This window comes from Lagenorhynchus albirostris, chromosome 1, assembly GCF_949774975.1.
Source record: "Lagenorhynchus albirostris chromosome 1, mLagAlb1.1, whole genome shotgun sequence".
NCBI classification, from domain to species: domain Eukaryota; kingdom Metazoa; phylum Chordata; class Mammalia; order Artiodactyla; family Delphinidae; genus Lagenorhynchus; species Lagenorhynchus albirostris.
The window spans coordinates 47,556,198-47,580,776 of NC_083095.1; the positions used below are offsets into that span (position 1 = coordinate 47,556,198).

The 24,579-nt window shown below is 35.7% G+C and overlaps 1 protein-coding gene across 6 annotated transcripts in view; it reads left to right on the plus strand.

Annotated features, from left to right (window-relative positions):
• The window catches only part of DDHD1 (DDHD domain containing 1), an 88,724-nt gene extending 68,890 nt beyond the window's left edge, over positions 1-19,834 (plus strand). For 3 of the 6 annotated variants that reach the window (XM_060142464.1, XM_060142467.1, XM_060142477.1), the window contains 7 exons: positions 2,475-2,737; positions 4,514-4,589; positions 7,789-7,938; positions 10,320-10,572; positions 11,587-11,778; positions 14,384-14,467; positions 19,584-19,834. In XM_060142464.1, the coding sequence (XP_059998447.1) occupies positions 2,475-2,737; positions 4,514-4,589; positions 7,789-7,938; positions 10,320-10,572; positions 11,587-11,778; positions 14,384-14,467; positions 19,584-19,765 (1,200 nt within the window). In that variant the 3' untranslated portion in view covers positions 19,766-19,834. The remainder of the gene's footprint in view (positions 1-2,474; positions 2,738-4,513; positions 4,590-7,788; positions 7,939-10,319; positions 10,573-11,586; positions 11,779-14,383; positions 14,468-19,583) is intronic. The other 3 variants (XM_060142473.1, XM_060142485.1, XM_060142489.1) reach the window with 1 other exon arrangement.
• The last annotated feature ends 4,745 nt before the right edge of the window (positions 19,835-24,579 follow it).

Here is a 24,579-nt window from a genome sequence, read left to right on the forward strand (position 1 = left end):
CCCCTTTTCACTCAAGTTTCTGAGATGCACATGGGAGGACCCTAATTAGTGATTGTGCACTAAAAAGGTGTGCTTAGGGAAAAAGTTTTGTGTATCGATCAGTACTTCTCAGGCCATACTTTCTGAGGACCAGTTTTTAAAAAAGAAACTAACTCCATTCTATCAAGACATCATCAGAGAGCCTTTGGCTCTTTCTTCAACCCTAAATAAAATAACATGAAAAATCCAGAGAGAACTGTATATCTTTTGTACATCTGAACTCTCTTTTCAATGGCTTTTAAAAATGAAGAACTATAAAGAGAATTGTCATGGCCCTATCTTGCCATTGTTATTTGAAAATTGTTTAATTGATGTATATGACTAAAACTCTCTAAATTACTTTTTCTCATTAAAATTTCCTGTAACAACAACAACAAAAAATTTCCTGTAACAGGGAGAAGGACAAATGACTAATTATATTCTTCAGCCCTATTTTGGGTGTTTGGATTCTCTCTTGAAGCTGCTGGGGTTTTTTCCTCTTCGGTTGACTTTCTTCATAAATTTTAATTTGGGGGCAGTGGTTATGAGAATTAGAAACTTTTAAACTTTTGAAGAGCCATCCAATGCCTGCGTATGTAAGAGGTTAGCTGAACTGATTAGATAATATTGTAGAATTAATAAAATCAAGATCACAGGGTATATCATTAATCTTGGTTCAGATATCCCAAATGAATGTAGTTGGTCACAAAGGGATCTAGTGTTTCTATTCTTACATGGTAGGAGTCTTAAAATCAAGGCCTTCAAAAGTAAAAACTATCAACAAATGTTGCTTTTAAAGGAATTTATTTTATTGAAACATTAGCTTTTTCTACACCTCCCTTCATGTAGATTATAAATTAGGAAAATAACAAAATTTTAAGGGTTGGTTCACATTCTTATCAAAGCCAAGTCCAAAGCATTACATTATAGCTCCCTTTGAAAAGAGCATGTAATTTGATATCACTGCCTATTTCTTAAATTCTGTTGACTAGAATTACCTACAACCCATGTCTTGGGAGATTTTTATATGCATTTGCCACTAGTGTGGTCCCCAGAACTGCTGAGTCTGAAACTCTGGGATGGAGCCCAGCAATCTGTATTTAACAAGCCCTCCAGACCCAATACATGGTTTCAATAGCTTTAACCAGACCTCAGTATTGCAGTATAGAGCTCTGTGATGTCAGCAATCAGAAAGAACATTGCACCTTCATTCATGTCACTGCTAACCCAACCAAGCATGAATGCTCAAATAATTTCCAGTTTGTATCTGCTAAAGAATGTTCAGTGAAACCTAGTAGAGGCTAAAGATTGAAAATGGAAGCAGTATATAATGTTTGTTTGTCTGAATAACAGCTGACATATTAAGAAGGACTGAAGTGAGAAATTGAATATCAGGCAGGAATTTTATAACTAAATAGTAGTAAGCAATGATAGGAAGAGGAGAGGACTGCCTTAAAAGTCAGGTCAGGGCCCCGTATGAATGAATTTGAGTAACAAAAGAACCTTGTTCTTCTCACTTCATAGAATATTTCAGTAATATTTGTTAAAGCTAAATTTCAAGAAAGCAGTTTTACAAAGAAAAATGGCTATGATACTCTCCACATTATTAACCTCTAAACCTTAAAAAAGTCCTGCTTTTTAAAAACAACTTTTTGCTGTTATCTATATTACCAACTTAGTGGGAATTTTGGAATATCAAGTAGACCAACATAAGCTTTTTCTTTTGTCACACAATGGGCTTTCGTTACATTACTCTTATCTAAATGCATAAAGTGGGACTTCCTGGCAGTGCAGTGGTTAAGACTTCACCTTCCAATGCGTGGGGTGCGGGTTCCATCCCTGGTCGGGGAGCTAAGATCCCACATGCCTCACAGCCAAAACACCAAAACATTAAAAAAAAAAAAAAAAGCAATATTGTAACAAATTCAATAAAGACTTTAAAAATGGTCTACATCAAAAAAAAATCTTTAAAAGAATGCATAAAGTAATAGTATATATATGTTGCATATACAATATGTTAGTAACCCTGTTACCATAAACTCAGATATTCTTTTCCTAAAACTTACTGTGGCTTAAAAACTACAAGGTACAAGACTTTAGAATTGCATATGAGTCCATTGCAATGAAGAAGAAATATCCAGGACTCTTTGGAAATCTACTAGAATCTGCATGGAACTTTTTTTTAAATCTCTGGAACTGCTGGCTTTAGTAATTGGTTTAAGGACTATGAAAGGATCTGTGTGGGTAACATCTGCCTTTATTCTTTAGTGTTGATATGGATTAAAATATTACATATACCTTTACTTCATTTCCTGTAGGGTTCTGAGTTAATTTTAATAACCTAGATACATTTGGCCAGTAATATGTGTTTTTCTTCCTTAGTGTATTTGAGTTTAGAAATAAAGTTTATAGTAGTCAGTGATTACTCTAATTTGATGTTTTCTTATTTCAAACAGCTAGTTAAAGGCCTTCAGCAAGAGCTGAATCGATTATATTCCCTTTTCTGTTCTCGGAATCCAGACTTTGAAGAAAAAGGGGGTAAAGTCTCAATAGTGTCACATTCCTTGGGATGTGTAATCACTTATGACATAATGACTGGCTGGAATCCAGTTCGACTCTATGAACAGTTGTTGCAGAAGGAAGAAGAGTTGCCTGATGAACAATGGATGAGCTATGAAGAACGTCATCTTCTTGATGAGCTCTATATAACTAAACAACGGTAAAATACCCTAATCTCTTAAAAGAATTTAAAATGTCTTCATGGAATCACTGGACTTCTTAGGTGAAAACTTAAGATTTTCATAATAAAGAAAAAAATACATTGTTTCAGGTACAAAGATTATTGAATAACATGCCTAATCAAGCTAGAGACTTAATTTTCATACTAATTAGGTGTTTTCCTATAGCATGGAATGAATTATTCTTCCATCTTCCTCTTTTTCCTTCTGTCTTTTCTTCACGGTTTATTAGGAGTGAAATCTAAAACTTATTCCAAACTGAGTCACTTTGTAGAATCCTTACTGAAAATGTTTACTAGCTTGTAATCCTTCATAGTTTTACTAATCTTAGAGATAGGCCTTTACCTTTCTTATTATTCTGAAAATAATTTTAAAGCCCTTTTTTTGTTGACATATATATTTTTGACAGATTTTATAATTATCATTTGCAGCCTTCCTGATACTATCTTTTTTTTTTTAAAGAAGATGTTGGGGGTAGGAGTTTATTAATTAATCAATTTATTTTTTGCTGTGTTGGGTCTTCGTTTCTGTGCGAGGGCTTTCTCTAGTTGCGGCAAGGGGGGGCCGCTCTTCATCGCGGTGCGCGGGCCTCTCACTATCGCGGCCTCTCTTGTTGCGGAGCACAGGCTCCAGATGCGCAGGCTCAGTAGCTGTGGCTCACGGGCCCAGTTGCTCTGCGGCATGTGGGATCCTCCCGGACCAGGGCTCGAACCCATGTCCCCAGCACTGGCAGGCGGACTCTCAACCACTGCGCCACCAGGGAAGCCCCTCTTTTGTTCTCTTAATGATCATCTGATTGATTCTAATAGAACAGTGAAAAGTCACTCATTTTGATAGTTAGAATTATATAAAAACAACAATTTAGCTGACTTAAATTTTCACTCAGAAAGCGTTGAATTTATTTTTGTCTTATAGAAGTTGTCTAAGGATTTCATTTAGAATTTTATTAAGTACCATAGGAAAAATACATAAATTTTTTAGTGTCAGAAATAATTGATAGTTTTGAAAGAAAATGTCATGTTGGCAAGCCTCAGAGCCATATTTTAGACATAAAATCCAGTAAAACAAATTTAACAAGACTTAGATACAGAACATTGTAATAGGAAAAAGTTGATATAACCCAAATGTTCATCAGCAGAGGAAGGTTAAACTGTGGTTTATCTGTATGATGGACAATTACAGTTGTTGTAAAGACTGAAAGTAGGTCAGGAGACAAGTGAAAAGATTGCTAAGATTCATTATTAACTGTAGAAGAAGGAAAGATATAGAATAGTGTATGTGGTATGAACACTTGCTGTGTTTTTTTTAAAAGATGTATATATGCTTGTATGTGCCTCACATTTTACTAAAGGTTTCCCCAAAAAAGCTATTAACAGCATGTATTGGACGAATAGGGGTACTTTTACTAATTATCTCATAAGCTTTTTGTTTTAGCCCTTTTTTTTTTTTTTTTTTTTTTTTCTGGCCTTTCCACACGGCTTATGGGATCTTAATTTCCCAACCAGAGATCAAACCCGCGCCCCCTGCTTTGGAAGTGTGGAGTCTTAACCACTGGACTCCCAGGGAAGTCCCTTCATAAACTTTTAGACTTTCTGTACTACAGCAGGTACATTTATTAAATTCTGTCAATAAGGATTAATTTGAGGGATTGGATGATGGGTCATTATTTTCTTCTTTATGCTTAGTGAACTGGTAAACATCTGATACTTATGAAATTATAAATATGAATGTGTACATAATCTGATACTCCTTTCTAGGCTGAGAGACATAGAAGAACGGCTACATGGATTGAAAGCATCATCTATGACACAAACACCTGCCTTAAAATTTAAGGTAAGGAAAGACAGGTGATATTTTCATTGTTGATCTCAGGGTTTTTTCAAACATCATTTGAAGCATGATGTTAGGGTTCAAATGAAATCCTAATTATTCTTTCAAATGATTTTTTTTATTTAACAGTTACAGTGTGTTGGACACTGCTGGTTTCTGGGTTTCACTAAGAATGGACAAGATGGTTTCCTAGCCCTCAAAATATGTAACACGGTGTTACCGGGTCTATTAGCAGTATAAAGAATGATGTATGCATAAGAAGGAGGTTTAATTTTGCCTGTAAATGTTTACAAATGAATGACATTTTTACTTAATCTCAGTAAATTGGATATTGCCAAGTAGAGGAAAGGAGAAATGCTGCTCTGTTCTTGAAAGAAACAGCATAAACAAAGGCGTGGAGGGATATACCTTCATAGTACGTCCAAGAAACACCAAATAATCTTAAATAGTGAGAAAAGAAAAACAGATCTGGTAAATATCTAATATTTAGAATTTAACAAATCTCTGTGACCAACTAGTGGTATGTGGTAAGAAAAATAACTGGAATTATATCAGTGATGATTCCAGGGATGGAAAGCTGACATTTTAATTAATAAGAACTGTATGATAAAAGCACAAGATGAGGTGCACGCAGTTAGTTTGGAGCAAAGTGAGCAAACCAGTTTGGCTAGACTATACAGGGTAAAGGGCATGGAGGCTGTAGGAAAGCAGGAAGAGCTAGAAAAAGAGACCTTATGTGAGCATTGGAATAGAGCTGTCAAAAGCAATGGTTTAGAAAAATAAAAAGTTGCAGAGAGACATTGACATTGACCTGACCATTGGAGAAGACACAGCCTATACCTGAATAACAATTTGTTTGCAGTGTTAAATGCAACATGACGTAAGTTTCCTAATACTCATTTCCAGTTGAATATATGCCCATGTCTAGTGTACTATATTGTTTCTTCTTGATATCTTTTATCAAGGGAACTTAACATACAGGTTAAGTGATGGAATGATGCAAAGATTCTTATTGAATCTATCTCTATGACTTATAAAGGTTTTTTTTAACTTATACATTTAAAAGCCATATGGTAAAGTTATAAGATACATTTAAAAGCCATAAGGTGGGAGGGAGACGCAAGAGGGAGGAGATATGCGGATATATGTATATGTATAGCTGATTCACTTTGTTATAAAGCAGAAACTAACACACCATTGTAAAGCAATTATACTCCAATAAAGATGTTAAAATATAATAATAAAAATAAAATAAAAGCCATAAGAGCATGGTCTTTGGAGTCACCCCCCACCTGGAATTTGAGTTCCATCTCTACCACCATTATTATGTATAATCAATGTTAAATATGTAGCATTGGTCTGATAGTAAAAGTAAACTCTTCTATTTCATGTCCTGGGTTTTGTACTAGAGAGTTGAGTACAATCCACTAAGTATATTATTATCTCAAAATTCAGTTATCACATTACCAGAATTGATGCCCTATAATTGTGTATCCTTCTAACACATAGTCATGTAGTCTAATAATATGAATTTTTAATTTAATTACTTATAGAGAAAAAAATATAGAAATCTGAAATTTAAAAAGGAATCTATGATGAATTAGCAAATTAATATTTAGTACTCCTGAGTTCTAAAAGAAACAGAGGTCTTTCTATGCCTGTTAACTGGCAGATGGATTTACTTTCATAAATAAAAGTGTTAGATTTGTCACACATTACCATTGAACTTTCAAAAGAGGAAAAAAATGTCAACAAACATTGGTCTAGAGAGTGGGAAGCTTTGGTTGTGAACATGAGGCTTTGCCACTAACTAGTTGTGTAACATTAGCCAAATCAAAATCAGTTAACATCTCTGAATTCATCTGTTTATTCATCTCTAGATGAGGCGGTTAGACTAAATGTCTAAAGCTCTTCTTCACCTTTAAAATTATTTGATGGATATAGATAACACTAAAGCAATCGTTACTCTTATCTGAGAGAGAATAATTCCTTTGTGTGTTTGTCTACCAAACTGCAAACCAATCATAAACAAAGAAAGAAAAGTTGGCATATCCAATTCTTTATTTCTTGTCTTAAATTCTCAATTACCTGTTAGGTGTGTTACAGATACCTCAAACTAATTATGAACAAAAACATGATTTACTTAGAGTATCTGTTACAATTAATGGATTAATTAATATCTTCCCAGTCAGCCAGACCCAAATCTTGTGAACTGCCTCTGGCACCTTCCTTATCCCCATCTCCATTCATTCATGTTGATTCCATTCCATCCTAATCTCTCAAATTTCCATTTCTGAATGGAACAGCTTGTCCTCCTGGGTGCAGATTATCTTTTGCCTAAACTCTTTCAATAGTTTTCTAACTTGTCTCCAAGTCACTAGCCTCTTAATTTTCCAGTTCATTCACAAGCTGCTACCAGATTTACTAACCTACTAAAAACATGGGTCAAATCCTATTGTCTTTCACTACCTGTAAAATAAATTAAGCCCAACTCTTTTAGTCAAACAGTCAATGTTCTGTACATTCTCATTCCAAGCTACATTTTCCTCACACTCAATTTTCAACCATATCAGGTTATTTTTATTCTCTAAATTAAGCCAGTTTCTTTCCTTCCTCTGCTTTAGTTCATGTGGTTCTATCAGTATGGAATATCCTTCCAGCCCCAGTATATCCCAACCCCAACTTTGGAACTTTGGAAATCCTTTTCATCTTTTATGGCCAGTGCAAATGCTTCCTCCTTCGTAAAGCCCTCAAAGTTGGGATTAATTATTCCTTTGTCTACTCTCCTGTAGCACGCTTTCCCTCTATTATGCACTATTTTATTCTGCCTCTCCCGCAGGATTGTAAACTCTGAGTGCAGAAGCTCTGCCTTATTGGTCTTTATATGTTTTACAATACCTAATATACTATTACTTTACACAAAATAGTAGCTTAATAAATCTTCCTTCTCCTTATTCTCATTCTTCATTTTCTGTTAGATTTAAAGATAAGGAAGTTGCTCCTGGATAGACTGTTTAGAATAATTAATGGTTGTTATATAGTTAATAAGTAATGCAGATACCATCTAGACAAAACTCATTTAAAAAGATATATATTTGGAGATAAATTTATTATTTGTATTTTACCATATATTATGTTGTGCCCAAATTCTTTGAAAAACACTTCACTACTTTTAAAATTTAGGATGACTTTATCATTGTAGGTTGAAAATTTCTTCTGTATGGGATCCCCGCTGGCAGTTTTTTTGGCATTGCGTGGCATCCGCCCAGGAAACACTGGATGTCAAGACCATATTTTGCCCAGAGAGATTTGTAACCGATTACTAAACATTTTTCATCCAACAGATCCAGTGGTGAGTTGCAAATATGGACATTTATCTCTCAGTATTAAATTTTTCCTAAGAGACTCTGTAAGAAATCTTTCAAGGTACTGCTGAATTTATGAGAAAGCGTTCATTTACAGACATCTCTTGTAGATACTGCGTTTTTTTACAAACAAGGTTTGTGGCTACCCTGCGTTGAGTAAGTCTATTGGTGCCATTTTTCCAACAGCATTAGTTTTTAATTAAGGTATGTATGTTGTTATTTTAGACGTAATGCTGTGGCACATTTAACAGATATAGTGTAAACTTAACTTTCATATGTACTGGGAAACTAAAAACTTTGTGTGATTTACTTTATTGCAGTGATCTGGAACCAAACCTGCGGTATCTCCAAGATATGCCTTTATCTATTACATTTGCATGAGTTCATATTTTTAAAATATTTGTTCTTTGATTAGTTTAGGGATCAGGAAATAAAATACCTTAAAGATGTTCTGTTTATGTTGTATATATAGGATGAAAGCATAATGTAAAAATATTATCTTTAGACAATCCAAAAGACAGGAGTCATCTGGACTTTCAAACCTTAACCAGTTGTAATACCAATAATGTAGCAACCATAAATTTTAAAAATCTCACTTTAAATACTTTTTTCTCTAAAGTATGCTGCAACATTGAAATGTGATTGGTAGATCCTCTTAGAAATGAAAATATTTAAATATTATGTATTAAACATAGAAAAGTGGAAGAATTTATTTTAGCTTGGTGGAATTATGACATTTTGGATTTTTACATTCTCTGTATGTTTGTACTGTAAATAAATTTTTTAATGTAAATACTCCTAGGATCTGTCTGCATCCAGGTAACCAGTTTAACACCAAGTATGATTTTTGGATGAGAAAAATTCTTCCTTAAATCCTCTTGGGGACAAGGCTAGATATAACTAGATTTAAGACAAACTATTTTAAATAGCATTTATTCTCTGAAAAATAGCTTTATATAATTCTATAAAGTCTTTTAAAAGATCTTTAGCTAGTACCAAATAAATATAACATTGACTAAACACCAGAATTTTAGAAAATTTCTCATATGTTAAAGAATCAAAACGGTTATATCTAAGAAATTTCACTGAAATGGAATCTAGTATTAGATTCAAATACTGACTGCACGATCTTGGCCAACTCACTTCTGAGACTATTTCTTATCTATATGATGCAGATGATAATATTTTACCTCATAGGGTTATTAGGATTAAGTAAAATGTGTGCAAAACACCCAGTTAGACCTTGAGTATTTTGTTAATATGCATTCATTTAACTCACTCTTCTATAACTTGAAGGTGAACTTGAGATCATAGGTGAACTCTAAACTTTCAGTATATACCCTATACTTTGTACAGTCTTAAACTTTGTTATTCAGTTGGCCCTTGAACAACTCAGGGGTTGGGGTACACCCTGTGCTCAGTCAAGAATTGGGGTGTAATTTTACAGGAAGCCCTCTGTATCCACGGTTCCGCATCCACAGATTCAACCAACTGCAGATCATGTAGTGCTGTAACATGTAATTATGGGGGAAAAAAATCCACGAATAAGTGGGCCCACGCAGTTCAAACCTGTGTTGTTCAAGGGTCAGCTGTATTATAAAGGAGGGTTCCAAACTTATTATTACAAATTATTTTTATTATTCATTTTATAGTTCTTCTGTGAAAATTTATTTTAAATAGCTTATGTCAGAATTGTGCTAGGCAGTTTTTCCAAAGTTATCTATTCTTCCCAACATCCTTGTGAGGTAGTAGGAAGTGTTATCTCCTTTCTATAGCTCAGGAAACTGAGGCTCTGAGACCTTGTGACTTGGTGAGTGTCATATAGTTAATTAGTGACAGAGGCCAGAATATGAACTCAGGGAGTTCTGATGCCAAGTCCATTGGCTTTTCTGCTGTATCATTCCTACTTCACATTAGACAAATGGTCTTATACCATCATCTCGTGTTTGTTACTATATGAATCTACTTGAAAGTAGGGCTTACTGGGAGCTTAGATATTAAACATTGACCTTATTTGCTGTGTTCCAGGTTACTGCTTACTGCTTCAGTTTTGTTTGTGAGACTAATATAAATCTAATTGCTAGATGATATCAGAACACAATAAAAATGAATATTTCTCTGAAAAACAAATGAGTGGGCACTATTAGCCTAGACTAATTGTTTTTTTATAATCTCATCAAGGATCTATAATTAGACAAACTACATATTATTAACAGTGAAGAAGTAAGAACGCATGTTAAGAATATCAGGTTTTTAAACATTTGCTAAGGTCTACTGAGCATGCAATAAAATGAGAATGAACAGTTTACTAAAATCCAAGCATTGTACCTTAATGTTTTGTTTCTTTGAATTTTTTTTTTAAATCAAGGCTTATAGATTAGAACCGTTAATACTGAAACACTACAGCAACATTTCACCAGTCCAGATCCACTGGTATAATACTTCCAATCCTCTACCTTATGAGTATATGAAGCCAAGCTTTCTTCACCCAGCAAAAGAACCTACCTCAATTTCAGACAGTGAAGGCATTTCAACAATACCAAGCCCTGTGACTTCACCAGTCTTGTCCCGCCGACACTATGGGGAATCTATAACAAATATAGGCAAAGCAAGCATATTAGGTAATTTCTTTTCAGTATTCCTTATCAATGAATTTAAGCACTTTTATATAGACATTAAATTTTAAGTACTTGGAAATACCCTATGTATTACAAAACATCCAACAGTTAATCCTTATGGTTAGTGTTGACCACCTTCTCACTGTTCATATTTGAGGGCAAAAGCCCTAGAGTTCTCTTAATTAGATCAGATCCTGTAGTTAAAGAATATGAGATAGCTGGATGCACAAAAGAAGATCGGGGAATCAAGTCCCTCATTTTAATCTTGGCCTCATCACTTACTGTGAGATCTTGGGAAGTCACGTAGTTTTTAATGCTCTGCTTCCTCATCCATGAAATGAGGGAGTGCTTGAGCACTAAGGGTGCCCCTGCCGACCAGTTCTCTGATCCCTGTCCTAAAAGTCTCTCGAAATATGTGTCCTTCCTGAGGGCAACAAGGGTATTTAATTTCTCTTTGAATGATCTCCAGTACCAGCCACAATGGTGTAGCGCCAGAGTTCAATTCTGTGCCACTTTAGTTTGTCCATTGCTTTTGGTTACAAGTTGCTTTAGTATAAAATGCCACAAGATGGCACTATAAAAAGGCTTTATCTGCTGGACTCATTGATATTTGACTTCGTCATAAAGATTGTTTATTCATAGCTTTTTATAACATATCCACTTAACCTCAGGAGTAAGCATATCAATAGTGAATATATGCCCATGTGAATGGCATGGTTCTTTTTATTAACATTTGTAATCTTACGAAATACTTTAAAAAACAATGATCACGAATAAAATAGAATCTTTACTCCTTTGTAAGCTATATTCCTGGAGTTTGTACAACTCTTATTCTATTCAACACCATTTTTATTTAGAAACCTACAATATAAATTGTAATTTTCTTATGTACCCACCCTGGAAAAACGTGACTAGGGCTTAGTCCCTCTGCCAACTGGCTGTAAATATGGGTGGTGCTCTTTAGCCTGGTGTGTGGTGTAATTCAGCAGAATGACTGCCCTGTTTTGTGAAATGTAGGGGCTGCGAGCATTGGAAAGGGACTTGGAGGAATGTTGTTCTCAAGGTTCGGACGTTCATCTGCATCACAGCCATCTGAGGCATCAAGGGACTCTGTGGAAGACGAGAAGAAGCCGGTTGCCTCACCTCCCACGTCCACTGTGGCAACGCAGACCCTTGCACATAGCAGTTCTGGCTTTCTTGACTCTGCATGTTAGTTCATACTGTTCTTTACAGGTTTACACCGTTCCTTTTTAAAACGTGTGGAGCACAAAGGGTTAAGATATTAACACTAGCAGTCAACTCTTAATCTAATCTAACGCCTGCCTTAGCTTTTAAAGAAGCAATGCTTTTTCTTCTACTTACATTTTTAGGAATAATGCCTAGGTAAATGCATTTTTACTCTCTGCGTTGGTGAATTAAGTAAAGAGCATTAATAATCAGGGCCTTGTGGCACAGAGGTGTTACACATCAAGCATAAAACAAATCTCTTTGTGGTAAGCACTCCCTGATTTTTCTAAAGTGGTTTTTTGTTTTTAATATGGTCTTCTCAGCCTTAAAAATTCATGTAATTGCTTCAAACCTATGCTGTATTTTCTCTTGATACTTTTTAAAACTGCTATGCCAAAGCTGTCCTGGTGCTAATCCCTCAGTTCCCTTCATCCAACCGAATTATAAAACCTTCAGAGCTTTAATTGTATTGGAACCACTGTATCGCTTCCAATCCTATCCCAGCTACCTTGTGTAAAATAGATACTCAAGAAATGAGTGAATGAAAGGATAATTATACTGGACTTATAGTAGAATGGAGCTTTATTTAATTTTTTCCAGTGGATTTATAAGGTCTAAACTCTTGAATAGTTGTGAAACACTAATACACTTACTATATATTTACTTCCAAGGATGTAAACTTGAACCTTATTTTTAAATGTCCAGTAAAATAAGACTAATAAGTCAAGTCCTAGTTTTCCATTGACTTACATTAGGAAATGTTGACTCTGAAACTAGCTACTTCCTTTCTGTAACTATAGCAAGAAAATTTTATTTTCTTCCTCTAAAAATCTTTGAACATTTCATTTCAGATACTTAGAGCCTTGTTTTCTTACTGTGTCTGCTACTCTGAATTTTAAAACAACCAGCATTCATTGCCGTGCGACAGTCCTAGGGGCTGGATCTTTCTCCAGAGCCACCTCCACTCCATTATGAATTATCCTAGCCATTTCTGAGTTGGACATTCCTATTTGGGCCAATTCCATTTTTTTAACTTAATCCTATCTATGTCAGACTCTGAGTACTAAAAATTTTATAGTTGCAAGCCTTTTGAACACTGCCTAGAAAATTCATTTCAGATTTTGATATTTGTACAAAATTCATAGTTTTCTTATAAGAGTTCCTATACTATTGCTGACTTAAACTCTCACTTCTGCTTACTATCAGAAATGAGATTGTGAAAATACAAAATTCTGTTATAACATGCAGATGTCAAAAGAAAACTAAACTTCTGAGGAAAAATAACTTCAAAGAATTTTGTAAAATGGCAGGTAAAAAGTCACAATTCCTTGTAAAGTTAATGCACAGCAATGATGCTAGTAACCATTAGGGTGAACGAGGGAACAAGAAGAGCAGGGTATTTTGAGCCCAAGAGACGGGGTAATGAAGACATACAGAGAGAAGTCTATAGGGTCTGAGAGAAGAAACCTATCTTTTAGTTTTTGTACTATTTAATATAGAAATTTCAAAGTGATAATAAAGAAGAAACCTATTTCTTCTTCCAGTACAAGTGAGTAGAGATGCTTAGATGTATTGCATTATTACATTTTAATATCTTAACAGAATATGTTTTCTGTCATTCTAGCATATAAATTCTTTGTTGGTCCTAACGGTAAATTACTTGCCAACTATAGACTCAACTAACTGTGAGCTAATCATGATTTCTTAGTTTCATGTATTCATCTTTATTTACAGATTTAAAAAGCCCAACTTTTAAAATTGGACCACTACTACAGGAGAATTATGCCTTTTAAATCAAATCCCCAAGATTCACCTTACTAATTCTTGGACTTGCTTCAGTAATACACTCTTCTATGTAATCCTGATTTAGACAAATTTCTTGTCATAATTGCTCTTTTGGCTATATGTTGCAAATCATAAAACCTTTCTTCCTTAAATCTTCTTTCTGGAATTTGGTCACTGTGATTAGGTGATTCTGGCTTCCTTTCTTCCTTCCTTCCTTCCTTTCTGCTCACATTTGATTGACTCAGTTCTTCTCGATAACCTTCATTCTGAAGCTACCGGCTTTGATTCTCTTGCTTTTTGAGGGTAAGATGGACACAGACTGTGAATTCATGATCAATCAGGTTTCTCTCTTTGAAGATTTAGTGTTGTCAGTTGAAACTATCTTATTGACATCAATTTGAAGCATCTTATATAGCTACTCTTCATTTCTTTTGAAAAGTATAGGCTTATTTCCAGTGGTTTTACTGTTTCATTTCTTGTACTCCCCTGTGTTTGTAACATATTATGAAAAGAATCTGTTTCTTTTAGCATTGTTTTGCCTCTAGGTTAGAACTTAAATGAACTATACATTTGGGAGATATTTGGGTGTTAACAGATTATGACATTATATTTCAGAGTTAATTATCCTTACATTTTCCATGAAAGAGCTCTTCACAAAAACCAACGTGTGTACTTCTTTATGTATGCTAGGTTTAATCAGCTCATTTGGGAGTATTGTTCTAACTTTTGGCCACTGCATCACTGAAGGCCATTTGTAACCATCAGCCAACACTTTACAGCATCTTGTGTTTTTTTTTCACAGATTTCAGACTTCAAGAATCGTTCTTTAATCTCCCACAACTTCTTTTTCCGGAAAATGTAATGCAGAATAAAGATAATACCCTCGGTATGGTATATGTCAGGAATAGCATTCAGAGCACTATGAAAATGATCTAATTAGATTTCTCCTGCTCATTGAAAAATTGGATCAGTTCTATGAAATCAGCTTGAATGTTACCATTAATAGACTATTTTATATGTATTCTCTTCCTGTATTTTCTAATCTTAAATATAGTGGTCCAGAAACCCCGAGTATTGATTAGACCCTTAATGTGCTAAAATATATGATACTCCTATATGCTTCTACAAAGAAGGAACCTTTTAGAGAGGGGAGAAAAGCATGAGGCCATTCTCTTTCTCCTCTATTGCCCTACAGCCTTCAAAGAGATTCAGTATTCTTTTCATATAATATACTTAAAAGGATTTCATAGTAAAAAGGATTTTATCATTTCTAATTATTTCAGATATTAATAACACTTCCCCTAGGGCTGTTGGTATGCCATAACTGATACTGATTTCAACACAAATATTTAATGTTCTTTAGAGGTGTAGGTTTGCTTTGAAAAAATTATTATTGGATGTAAGATATTTTTAGTCTCTTAATTTTCAGCAGATTCAAAATGTATCAGTAAAGATTAATCTTAGCAGTTTAAAATTATTTTCATCATTAACTTCTCATTCCTTTTTTTATAGCTTCTTTCTCTTTCCTTTTTTTTAAATATCGAATTTTACCTTTAACAAAAAAATAAGTTACAGGTGTTTCCTTGGATTTTTTAACCATATCTAATTTTATAATTTCTGTATTTATAATTGCTAATTTTCATGCATTTTTTCTATTTAAAAAAAAAATCTTACTTGATATAGATTACAAAACAGTGTTTCAGCATAACAAGCTGATTTGGGTTTGGGGCTCTATAATAGCAGTTTGTGTTGATCTAACTCAGTGAAATCCCCTCAAGAAATGATCTTATATAAGTGCTCTCTCTCTGGTCCCTGTTCATGTAATGGTCACTTCCATAGAGAAATAATTGATGTGTGCTTTCTGCATATTTAGTTGGAGAAAGGAAAATTAATCCACTTATACATTTGTCCTACATTCCAGTAGTCCTTTTTATTCACTACCTTAAAACCATCCCAGCTACCCAAGCAATTAGACCACTAATCATAATTGCACCACCCTGATCTGATTCAGATGGTATTATGTATATGGCTTCTGTTTTCTCTTTTCCTGTTTTTATTCATTCAACAATTTTACCATGAGCCAAGTAGGTAGTCACTAGAAAAGATACCAAGATGAAACAGATTTCAGTGCTGCCCATAAAGATTTTAAATGCTGGTAGGGAAGTTAAGTATTTTTTAGAGGGCATATATTCTAGTAGGGAAGGTAGATAACTACAGGAATAATTATAATATATGATAGAACGTGATGAGCCACATAACAGAGAAACAGGTAAAGGCCTCTGACAGTTCTAAGGAATGAGAAAATGATTTAACCTGGAGAAATCAAAAGAAGCTTCGTGGAAGTAGGATTTGGACAAGCAGAGATGAAGAGACAGTGCAGAGAGAATAAACAGCATAAGCAGAAACACAGAAGTGGGAAGCACAGAGTATGTAGAGAACCAGAAGTTAGTTTTGAGGAGAACTAAGGATGAGTGGAAGGGAGTAGTTCTGAATATGATCAGGAACATTTCTCCAACCAGATGGTAGAGGATCCAATAAATCTGGGCATCTCCAGGAGTTTCTTTATATTCAACCCATGAGCCTGTATTTACCCAAATAGCCCATCTGTTGTCAAATGTTAGGTATATGAATGTCTTTCAGGGCATATTAGTGTCGGGAAATTTGGGGGTTAGGAATGACAACTGATTATAAAACTCATTATGGAGTTTTTGTTATTTTTTTCAAATAAAGGATGGTTAGAGAATATTCTTAAATATATTTGAAGCTATGATAAGTCACAAAATTTAAATATTCCTTGGATGTCAAACACCTAACCACATGAAATATATAGTCGCTCTGAGGCAGCACAAAAATAAGAAGACATAATTTATCAAGAACTCTGAGCACAATCTTTCTTATTGCAAATGAATTCTTTCACCAGTCATTTGGAAATCCAGTTTCCTTTACCTAGTACTTTAAGTGGTTTTCTTGGTATCTACCTAAAGCAAAAAATCATGCAATTATGACCATAATTGTTATTTACAAATAAGATAACTTTTAAGATTCATTACGTTTTTGAAAATTTCTCTCCAGGGAAGTTAAGACACTCCCATTAAATAGAAGAAGCCTGTCTAGTTAGTACACATTATAATACTAAGATGGTGACTTTCTATTCATATATTTTACTTTTTTTTTTTTTTTTTTTTTTGCGTTACGCGGGCTTCTCACCGCTGTGGCCTCTCCCGTTGCGGAGCACAGGCTCCGGACGCGCAGGCTCAGCGGCCATGGCTCACGGGCCCAGCCGCTCCGCGGCATGTGGGATCTTCCCGGACCGGGGCACGAACCCGTGTCCCCTGCATCGGCAGGCGGACTCTCAACCACTGCGCCACCAGGGAAGCCCCCATATAGTTTACTTTTCAACACCATATCCATGTTGACAGGCCCTGTGCACAAAAGAATTCTCTGCTGAAAGCACAGTGCTAATTGTTGATGATTGTTAAAAGCCAACAACCTTTTTTTCATTTTTACCTCTCTTCAATTGTTCAGGAATCTCATTCTTTTATCTTTTTCTTTTTTTTTTTGTAGATAGAGGAATTTTAGCACTTAGGCACTCAAGAGAGAGAAAGAAGGACAAAGTGATGATTTTATGTTCTCCTTTCTTTTTGACCTAACTCAGTGAGAGAAACTCGGAAAAAACTACTAACCTGTATGGTGCCACCCCTTCTTGATATGCTAACAATGAGAAAGTGGGTCCAAGGCAACTCCATGTAGATTTGGGCCAACTTTGGCCAAGAGCACATCTCATAGTACATATATTGATGGAATAGTGCTGCCATGTCGTAACCCCACTCCCTTGGGAATTCTGTGATCTACAGAAAGGCGGAAGATGAGACATAGGCCCTCTTACATCCATCCATCCACCTGTAAAACCAACACAAACGTGAGGTCAGCTGCAATGGCAGCCAGACTGCCTGGGGTAAACCTTTTAAGGAAGATGAGAGGCTAAAATAGGTTCATCAGGTACAAGCTGGCTACCTAATTCCCATTTTGATGGGGACAACCTACAGATAAATAGAAAGGGATAGGGAGGGCAATCTAGTTAGTGACACTTATTGAAGATCCTCTGGGTGATGAGAAGTACAAGGGCATATAATATAATGGAACAATAAATTTATCATTTGAGTGTATAGTATATGAAAGGCAGTGTTGCACAGTAATAGCATATTAAGAATAAATTTCAGGGACATAAAGTGGAGCCAAATAACACTAGTTGAAAATCTCCCTTTCTTTGATTTTAGAACAACAGTTCAACCTAAGACTTGAACTAGGAAGACATTCTACAGTGGCATTTAAAAGTGAATTCTTAGAAATAACGTGGTGTGGGCTTCACCAATTTTACTGTGTATGTTTCCCGTCTCTTCTGTTTTTCCTCTTATTTCTCCTTTTTTTTCTTTATAACTAACTTCACCTTGACTCCTCTTCATGGTGCTCGAGAGTTCATTTCCTCTTTTCATCTTCCTGTCTGTTGTGCCAGAATGTACCTACCAATTTAACACAAATGTCCCGTGGAATACAAAAGGTAAAAAATCAAGACATTACTATCCCACAGTCCCACATGTGGATTTCAACTATTTCTTATTATGGATTAGCTTATCATAATTTAAATGAAAAAAATACTTTGTATTTTGTTTTAAAAAAACTTTGTAAAAAGCCTATGTTGATATATTTCATGGGGTTTTATAACCTAACTGGGTAGATATTTTCTGACATTCTTTGTCAGAAAAGCACAATTGAATAGAAAATAACAACTGTAAATGCATTTTTAAATCACCAAATGGTATTGTCACAAAATACCTGTTTAAAATAAGCATTAGCTAAACATTTATGTGAAGTCATTCTCTAAAATGATGTGATTTCCTGTATGCAATTACCGACTTTCCAGGGTAAAGCAAAACCCAACTTTTTCTCCCACCCCCTTAGTTTTTGCCAGTTTTTACTTTTCACATCTGCTGGTACTCTGAACAAAGAGCATACTTTGAGTGTCTGAATAGTAGTGATTTCGGTGCTTTTTCTTTTTAAGACAGACCCTTCAAAATATTGTATGTCTCATTGACAGTTTTAAAGGAGTTCCTGAAGATCAAATTATCGTTTTCTAAGTGTTTTATCTCTAAGGATTTGTTAGATGAACCGATCACAATCTTAGCGCCTTGATTTGGTAAGGTGGTTTTTCTCTAACACGTATTGCAGGGACTTTCTGTGTGTTTAGAAAAGACTTGAGTGAATTCACTGAATTGTTTGAAGACAGCACTGTTATAAAATGAAATCCTGCCTCTCAAGAATTACCATTGTTCCTCCCAGTTTAACTTTCCTGGCCACCTAGTGGATTCTTTTATTGAACAAACATTTAATGAGCGTGTATGTCCCAGGTGCATGTTAGGCCCTGCTGACAGGATAGAGACTAGGGTGTGTCGTGGCTGCCTTTGGGGAATTCAGCCAAGTGGAGAGGAAAACGTGGTAGGACTGTAATAGATGTTATCTTCCAGCACGTCTCGCTGAGCCAGTTGATGTAGAGGGCCTCCCCAATGAAGGACCCTTTGAGTGCCCTGTTGCACTCCTGTAGGCATTGTTACATGTAAGCCTGGCCCATCATTCTGCAAGAAGGCTGCTTGCCTTATTTTACAGATTAGGCACAAAGATTAAATGGGAAAGCCAGCATTTGAGCCCAGTTTCTTTATTCCAAATATACTATGTGATACCAAGCGAGACTTTTGTTTTCTTGCTTTATTATTCCATATTGACCTGAGCACACAAAGGAAAGGGTTCACCAAATAGAATCCTGAGCTGCTGAGGCTCTTGAGTATTTTTTCCTGTAAGATTAGAGTGGAAAGTCACTTTTTAAAAAATAGTATTAATAATTAGGAGAGTCACTTCTATTTGGTAAATTTTTATTCTCAACTCTAGTAAGTCTGTATAGAGCCAATCTTGTAATACTTATTCATTTGTTTGACTTCTTTTCTTTTTAGTGGAATTGGATCACAGAATTGATTTTGAACTCAGAGAAGGCCTTGTGGAGAGCCGCTATTGGTCAGCTGTCACATCGCACACTGCCTATTGGTCGTCCTTGGATGTTGCCCTCTTTCTTTTAACCTTCATGTACAAACATGAGCACGATAATAGTGCAAAACCCAACTTTGATCCAGTCTGAACTGTTGAAGGACATTAATGGCCCCAAACTGATTTTTTTCTGTTAAAATATATGTGTCAACATACGGAAGTTTCAGGTTTAAGTATGTTTCACTTTTGTTTAGGGTAAGAAATATTTGAATTTAGAAGCACTTTATTTTACTTTAAAAAACAAAGCAAATGTTCCGTCTGAAAGAAGTTATTTATAGTTTTCATCATTTTAAGTATGAGTCTGACAGAACCCCCTGCAGAGAATCAAGCAAGACCTGGAAGTAAGGAGGACTTGGGTGGACTGCAAGGTCATAGATCACAATCTAATTTCTCCCAAATATAAAGGCATATTAATGGGTTGAATCTAATGTATTAACCAAAATATGTTATAAATCTAAAATGATCAAGGTCCAGGGTATTCTACGTAAAGATCACAAGGTGGTATCATTGTTTTCGATTTCCATGAAAGCTTCCATTTCCACAATTTCTTTGAAACATGAGTGTAACAGATTTTAAATGTTTTGAATTTAACTTGTTTAGAAAAACTAATGCTAAAATAGAAACAACATTTTAACTATTTATAGTTTATTACCTCTGACTAATTGTTTTATGTCAATGTATGAAACATTACATTTTTTTAAATGTTTCCTTTGAACAATTTAAGAACCACATTTATTTTCTATAGTGTTAAGACCCTTTTTTCTCAGAACTCCATCTTTTTACTCTTCAGATGAATATATAGACACTGTGGCATACTTTCAGCATTTTTTTCATTAAAAAGTTGTAGTTTTACACAAATAACACTAGTTCAATTATTTTGGAAAAAAATGAACTTTTTATTATGTCCCGTGTACCTCAGAGAAAGCTAAAGTTTTCTAAACTTGACATGGAATACTCCATAATGGGTACATTTAATAAACTTTACTGGAAAATTAGTAAACTTCTTTGGAGTAGGGAGTATGACAACTAAATTTTAAGTATATAAACGTCTGTGTGCCAACAATTAACATATAAAAAGGGGATGGAGTGCCACTAACAAATTTTATTTTTAAAGTGTTTAAGGAATCGTAATTGAGACATAGACACAATAGTTCAGGATTCTGAGGCATTGAAAGAGTTTCCTCAGCTGTAATTTTTTCCACAGTGCTTTTCATCTGAGGGGCTCAAAGTGCTTTGCGATTTAATAACCTATGTAGTAGCTTCTTGAGGTAAGTAAATGAGAGTTATTCTCATGTTACATGTTAGTACACTAAGGCACCAAAACATTTAAAGTGCCTTGATTACAGAGCAAGTCAGAGCTCAGACTGAAGGCAGACCATATTCTTTTATGTGCTGTTCATTGATAATTCACATGTGACCTCTTGTTTTGCAAACAGTAATAATAACAGAAGTTGCAATTCATAATTTGGAGAAATGACTGTGAAGCCAGTACTTTACCCTACTCGTCATATACATTCTTGGGTTCTCACACTCAAAGGAGGAGTTACTTAGAGGGGATCAGTAGCCATCTCTGCCACAACCAACCCATACTTCTGAGAGGCTTCCACTGGGTTCCACTTAAGGTGCTGTCTTTGCTTATCTTAAGCTCCCCAGGAATCGTCAAACTGGGAGCAAAGTTGGTCGGTCGTACCTCTCACCTTCTCCTTTCTTTTTAAGATGATAGAATCTTTGGATTACTTGTAGGTTTTACTCGGCACTGTCAGTCCTCTATCTGTTTTGGCCTTTCATTGAATTTGCACAACATAAAGCACTTCTTTTTAGTGCTTACAAAGATCCCAAGGCTCCATGCCCAGATACGTGACTCACTAAGAAACTCTTGCTATAAAAGGCTTTTGATGCAATCTTAGCAAAGCTGAAGCAATGTCTTTCGAATTGAGAGATTCCTGTGAACTCAGGTCATTCTCATACCCTGTGTATTTCGTAGGTCTATTTAGTTCTCAGGAGAACTTAAACTCATATCCCATATGACTTTATCATTAAAGGTATGTGAGCATTTGGGTGGTATGACACTCAAATGCCTAAGAGCTTTAAGGGATTCATTCTCTTTTTTTTTTTTTTGGCTGCTCTGGGTCTTCGTGCGGCTTGCAGCTTCTCTAGTTGCGGGCTTAGTTGCGGTATGTGGGATTTTAGTTCCCCAACCATGGATTGGACCTGGACGCCCTGCATTGGAAGCGTGGAGTCTCAACCACTGGACCACTAGGGAAGTCCCAAGGGATTCATTCTTAACCATTAGAATGTGAAGAGCCCCTTTTACCTGAGGAGTGAAAACCTAGCAAACCTTTTCATTTGATATAGAGTAAAAAGAAAAGTATATTCCCATAGCTATAGGAATATATCTGCTTCCCTTTTTTCATATTGAGGAAAAAAAGCCAATTTAACCACATGGAAGTTATTTGAGTTCTTGAAAACAACATTCAAAACCCCCTTTTCAACATGAGATATTCTGGATTATTGGATAGGGGTTTTGTTTTCAATTCATTATTTCATCAATAGAGATGGTGATTTTGGTTTCACAGTACTCTTGTTTCCATGTCTCTGCATGTTATCATGGAATGTACTTGTATATACTCAAGTAATATACAGAGTATGTGTAATTCTAGCTTGACTTAGAAGCTGAGTCAGTTACTGAGTAATATTTTGCAACTTTATTCCAGCAAGTACTAAATTTTTGATACCATTAAAATTTTATTCTCTATTTTGTGTACCTGCTATGATGATTCTTCTGAGTACTGGTCAGATTATTCACACAATTTTAATCCAGTTAGGTCCCCAAGAATTATTTAAACTTAGAATAAGGAGAATGTTTTGTTAGTTCATAACTTTATTTTCAACAGTAATTATGCTTGTGTTATAATCCAGTGTTACAGTATATTAGAACATATTATAAAATGTACTCAGTTTCTCATAGCAAGCCTTAGGAATCTTATGTTTGACTGCTATTAAATAGCATCTGTCAGCCTTTGGAAATTCTCACATTGAACGTTCTGTAGAAGCCCTCAGACAGTGACATGTAAACATTCATCTCATTCTCATTTTCTCTCTATTGTTTCCTCTTTGGGGGCTGAAGCATTCGGGTCATATCCTTCCCCCAAAGAGTAAACAGAGGAAAGGAAACCATCAGTGGAGTGTCACGGCCAACTCCACAACTCCTTCCAGTGATGACACTTGAGCCCTTTAAGGTGGACTCGGACCAAACCTAGAAAGTTCACTGTAAGGCCTACAGTAGAGGGAAAAAAACTGAATTGCTTTCTCATTAGGTTAGTTAATATTTCTGTCTTCTCAGCTGTAGTGAGTAAGGCATTTGGACAATTGAGAAAACTAATTTGAGTGTTATGTCTTAACAATTGTTTGAATAATCTTTTGTTAGCCTGGAAATGGGGCTAAAAAAGTTACGCGATATTAAAGAAGAGTCAAGGCAGAGCTAAAAAGAGGATGTAGCAGTCATTGACTGGAGAAAGAACTAGAACTTGACCAGACAGTCTTGAGTGTTCGGTAGGTAACTTCTGTGGTTACTCTCAATTGTCTTTTACCCAGATTCTGCTGTCATCCCTGCACCTCAGGCCTCTGCCAGGAGTCAGATGGTCCTCTGACTGAATTTGAAATACACACATTAAATCCTTTTATGGTTAGGTATGGGCAATGCATATAGTTTCCTGACATTTTATAATAACTTACCTACATAGAAAAACTTTTGCTGTATCTACAGCAGATTTGGCAGGAAGCGCCTCGACTGAACTCTGGACTCTGTTACTTCTAGGATAGTCTAGGAAGCCTGCAGACCACACTCTCCTTTTGCAGTAGTCAGAGGGAAAGGAAGTTGCCAAGGAAATATGTGTAGTATTGAGCTTGGAGCAGTGTACAGAATGGCAGGATATAAAATTTCATCTCAAAGGTCTCATTTAGTAAATGTTACTGCTGGCATGATAACAGCCTGGGTCATATGCGTCCTATTTTAGTCTTCATTGGATGTTTGCAATGATTCAAAGGATCCTAAAATTTCAGGGTTTGTTCAGATTTTAGACGTCATCTAGTCCAACCCTCTTTTAGTTTCATGTAAGCATTTAAATAGCATAAAGGTCATGAAAAGTGAAGTGAGGGGTGGCATGTTAGGTTCAGCCCAAAGACATTGAGAGACTAAATACTCAGCAGTAGAGGAGGCAATATGATGGTGTCTCTAAGGAAAAATGTCGTTGACCACAGTAGAATTCTAAAGCTGGAAGGGCTGTAGATATCCTCATTTTCCAAAGCATGTTCTGGGAACTTCAGTAGATGTCGGTTCAGAAAATAAGTTTGAGAAATAACCAAATTTAGAAGATTCCTTTACAGCAGGACTTTCAGGAGCCTCTGATGCATTAAATGCAGTGTGAATCTATCTGGTGCTGTGGGGTGGAGGAGGGGGAGTTTTTCCAAACGTATTTAACCATAACTTTATATGAATATACTTAGAGAAATGCCATCACATTTAATTCCTGTATTTTACAGAGATGTATCGTTTCGTTTGACAAGTGACCACTCCCACCCTATAAGGTCACATGGCCAGCCAATGACAGAGTCAGAATTAGAACCTAGTACCCTGATTCCCAGCTTCGTCTTACACCACAGTGCCTGTTTCCTTCCCATAATACATATCGAGCTCCTAAATGGCAGAAACTACCTCGGGGCAGGGCGGGGGGTGGGGGGAGGGGTGTGTGTGTGTGTGTCTCTCTCTCTTCCCCATCCCCTCCCCCAGCCCTCTAGCTGTAACCGGATGCTTTAGGAGCTGTGAGCTCTCAAAGAATGGCTCTAGGCTTGAGTTCCCCAGTTGGTCTCCTTTGTTCCCAGGCTCTCCTGAAAGAGTGCCCTACC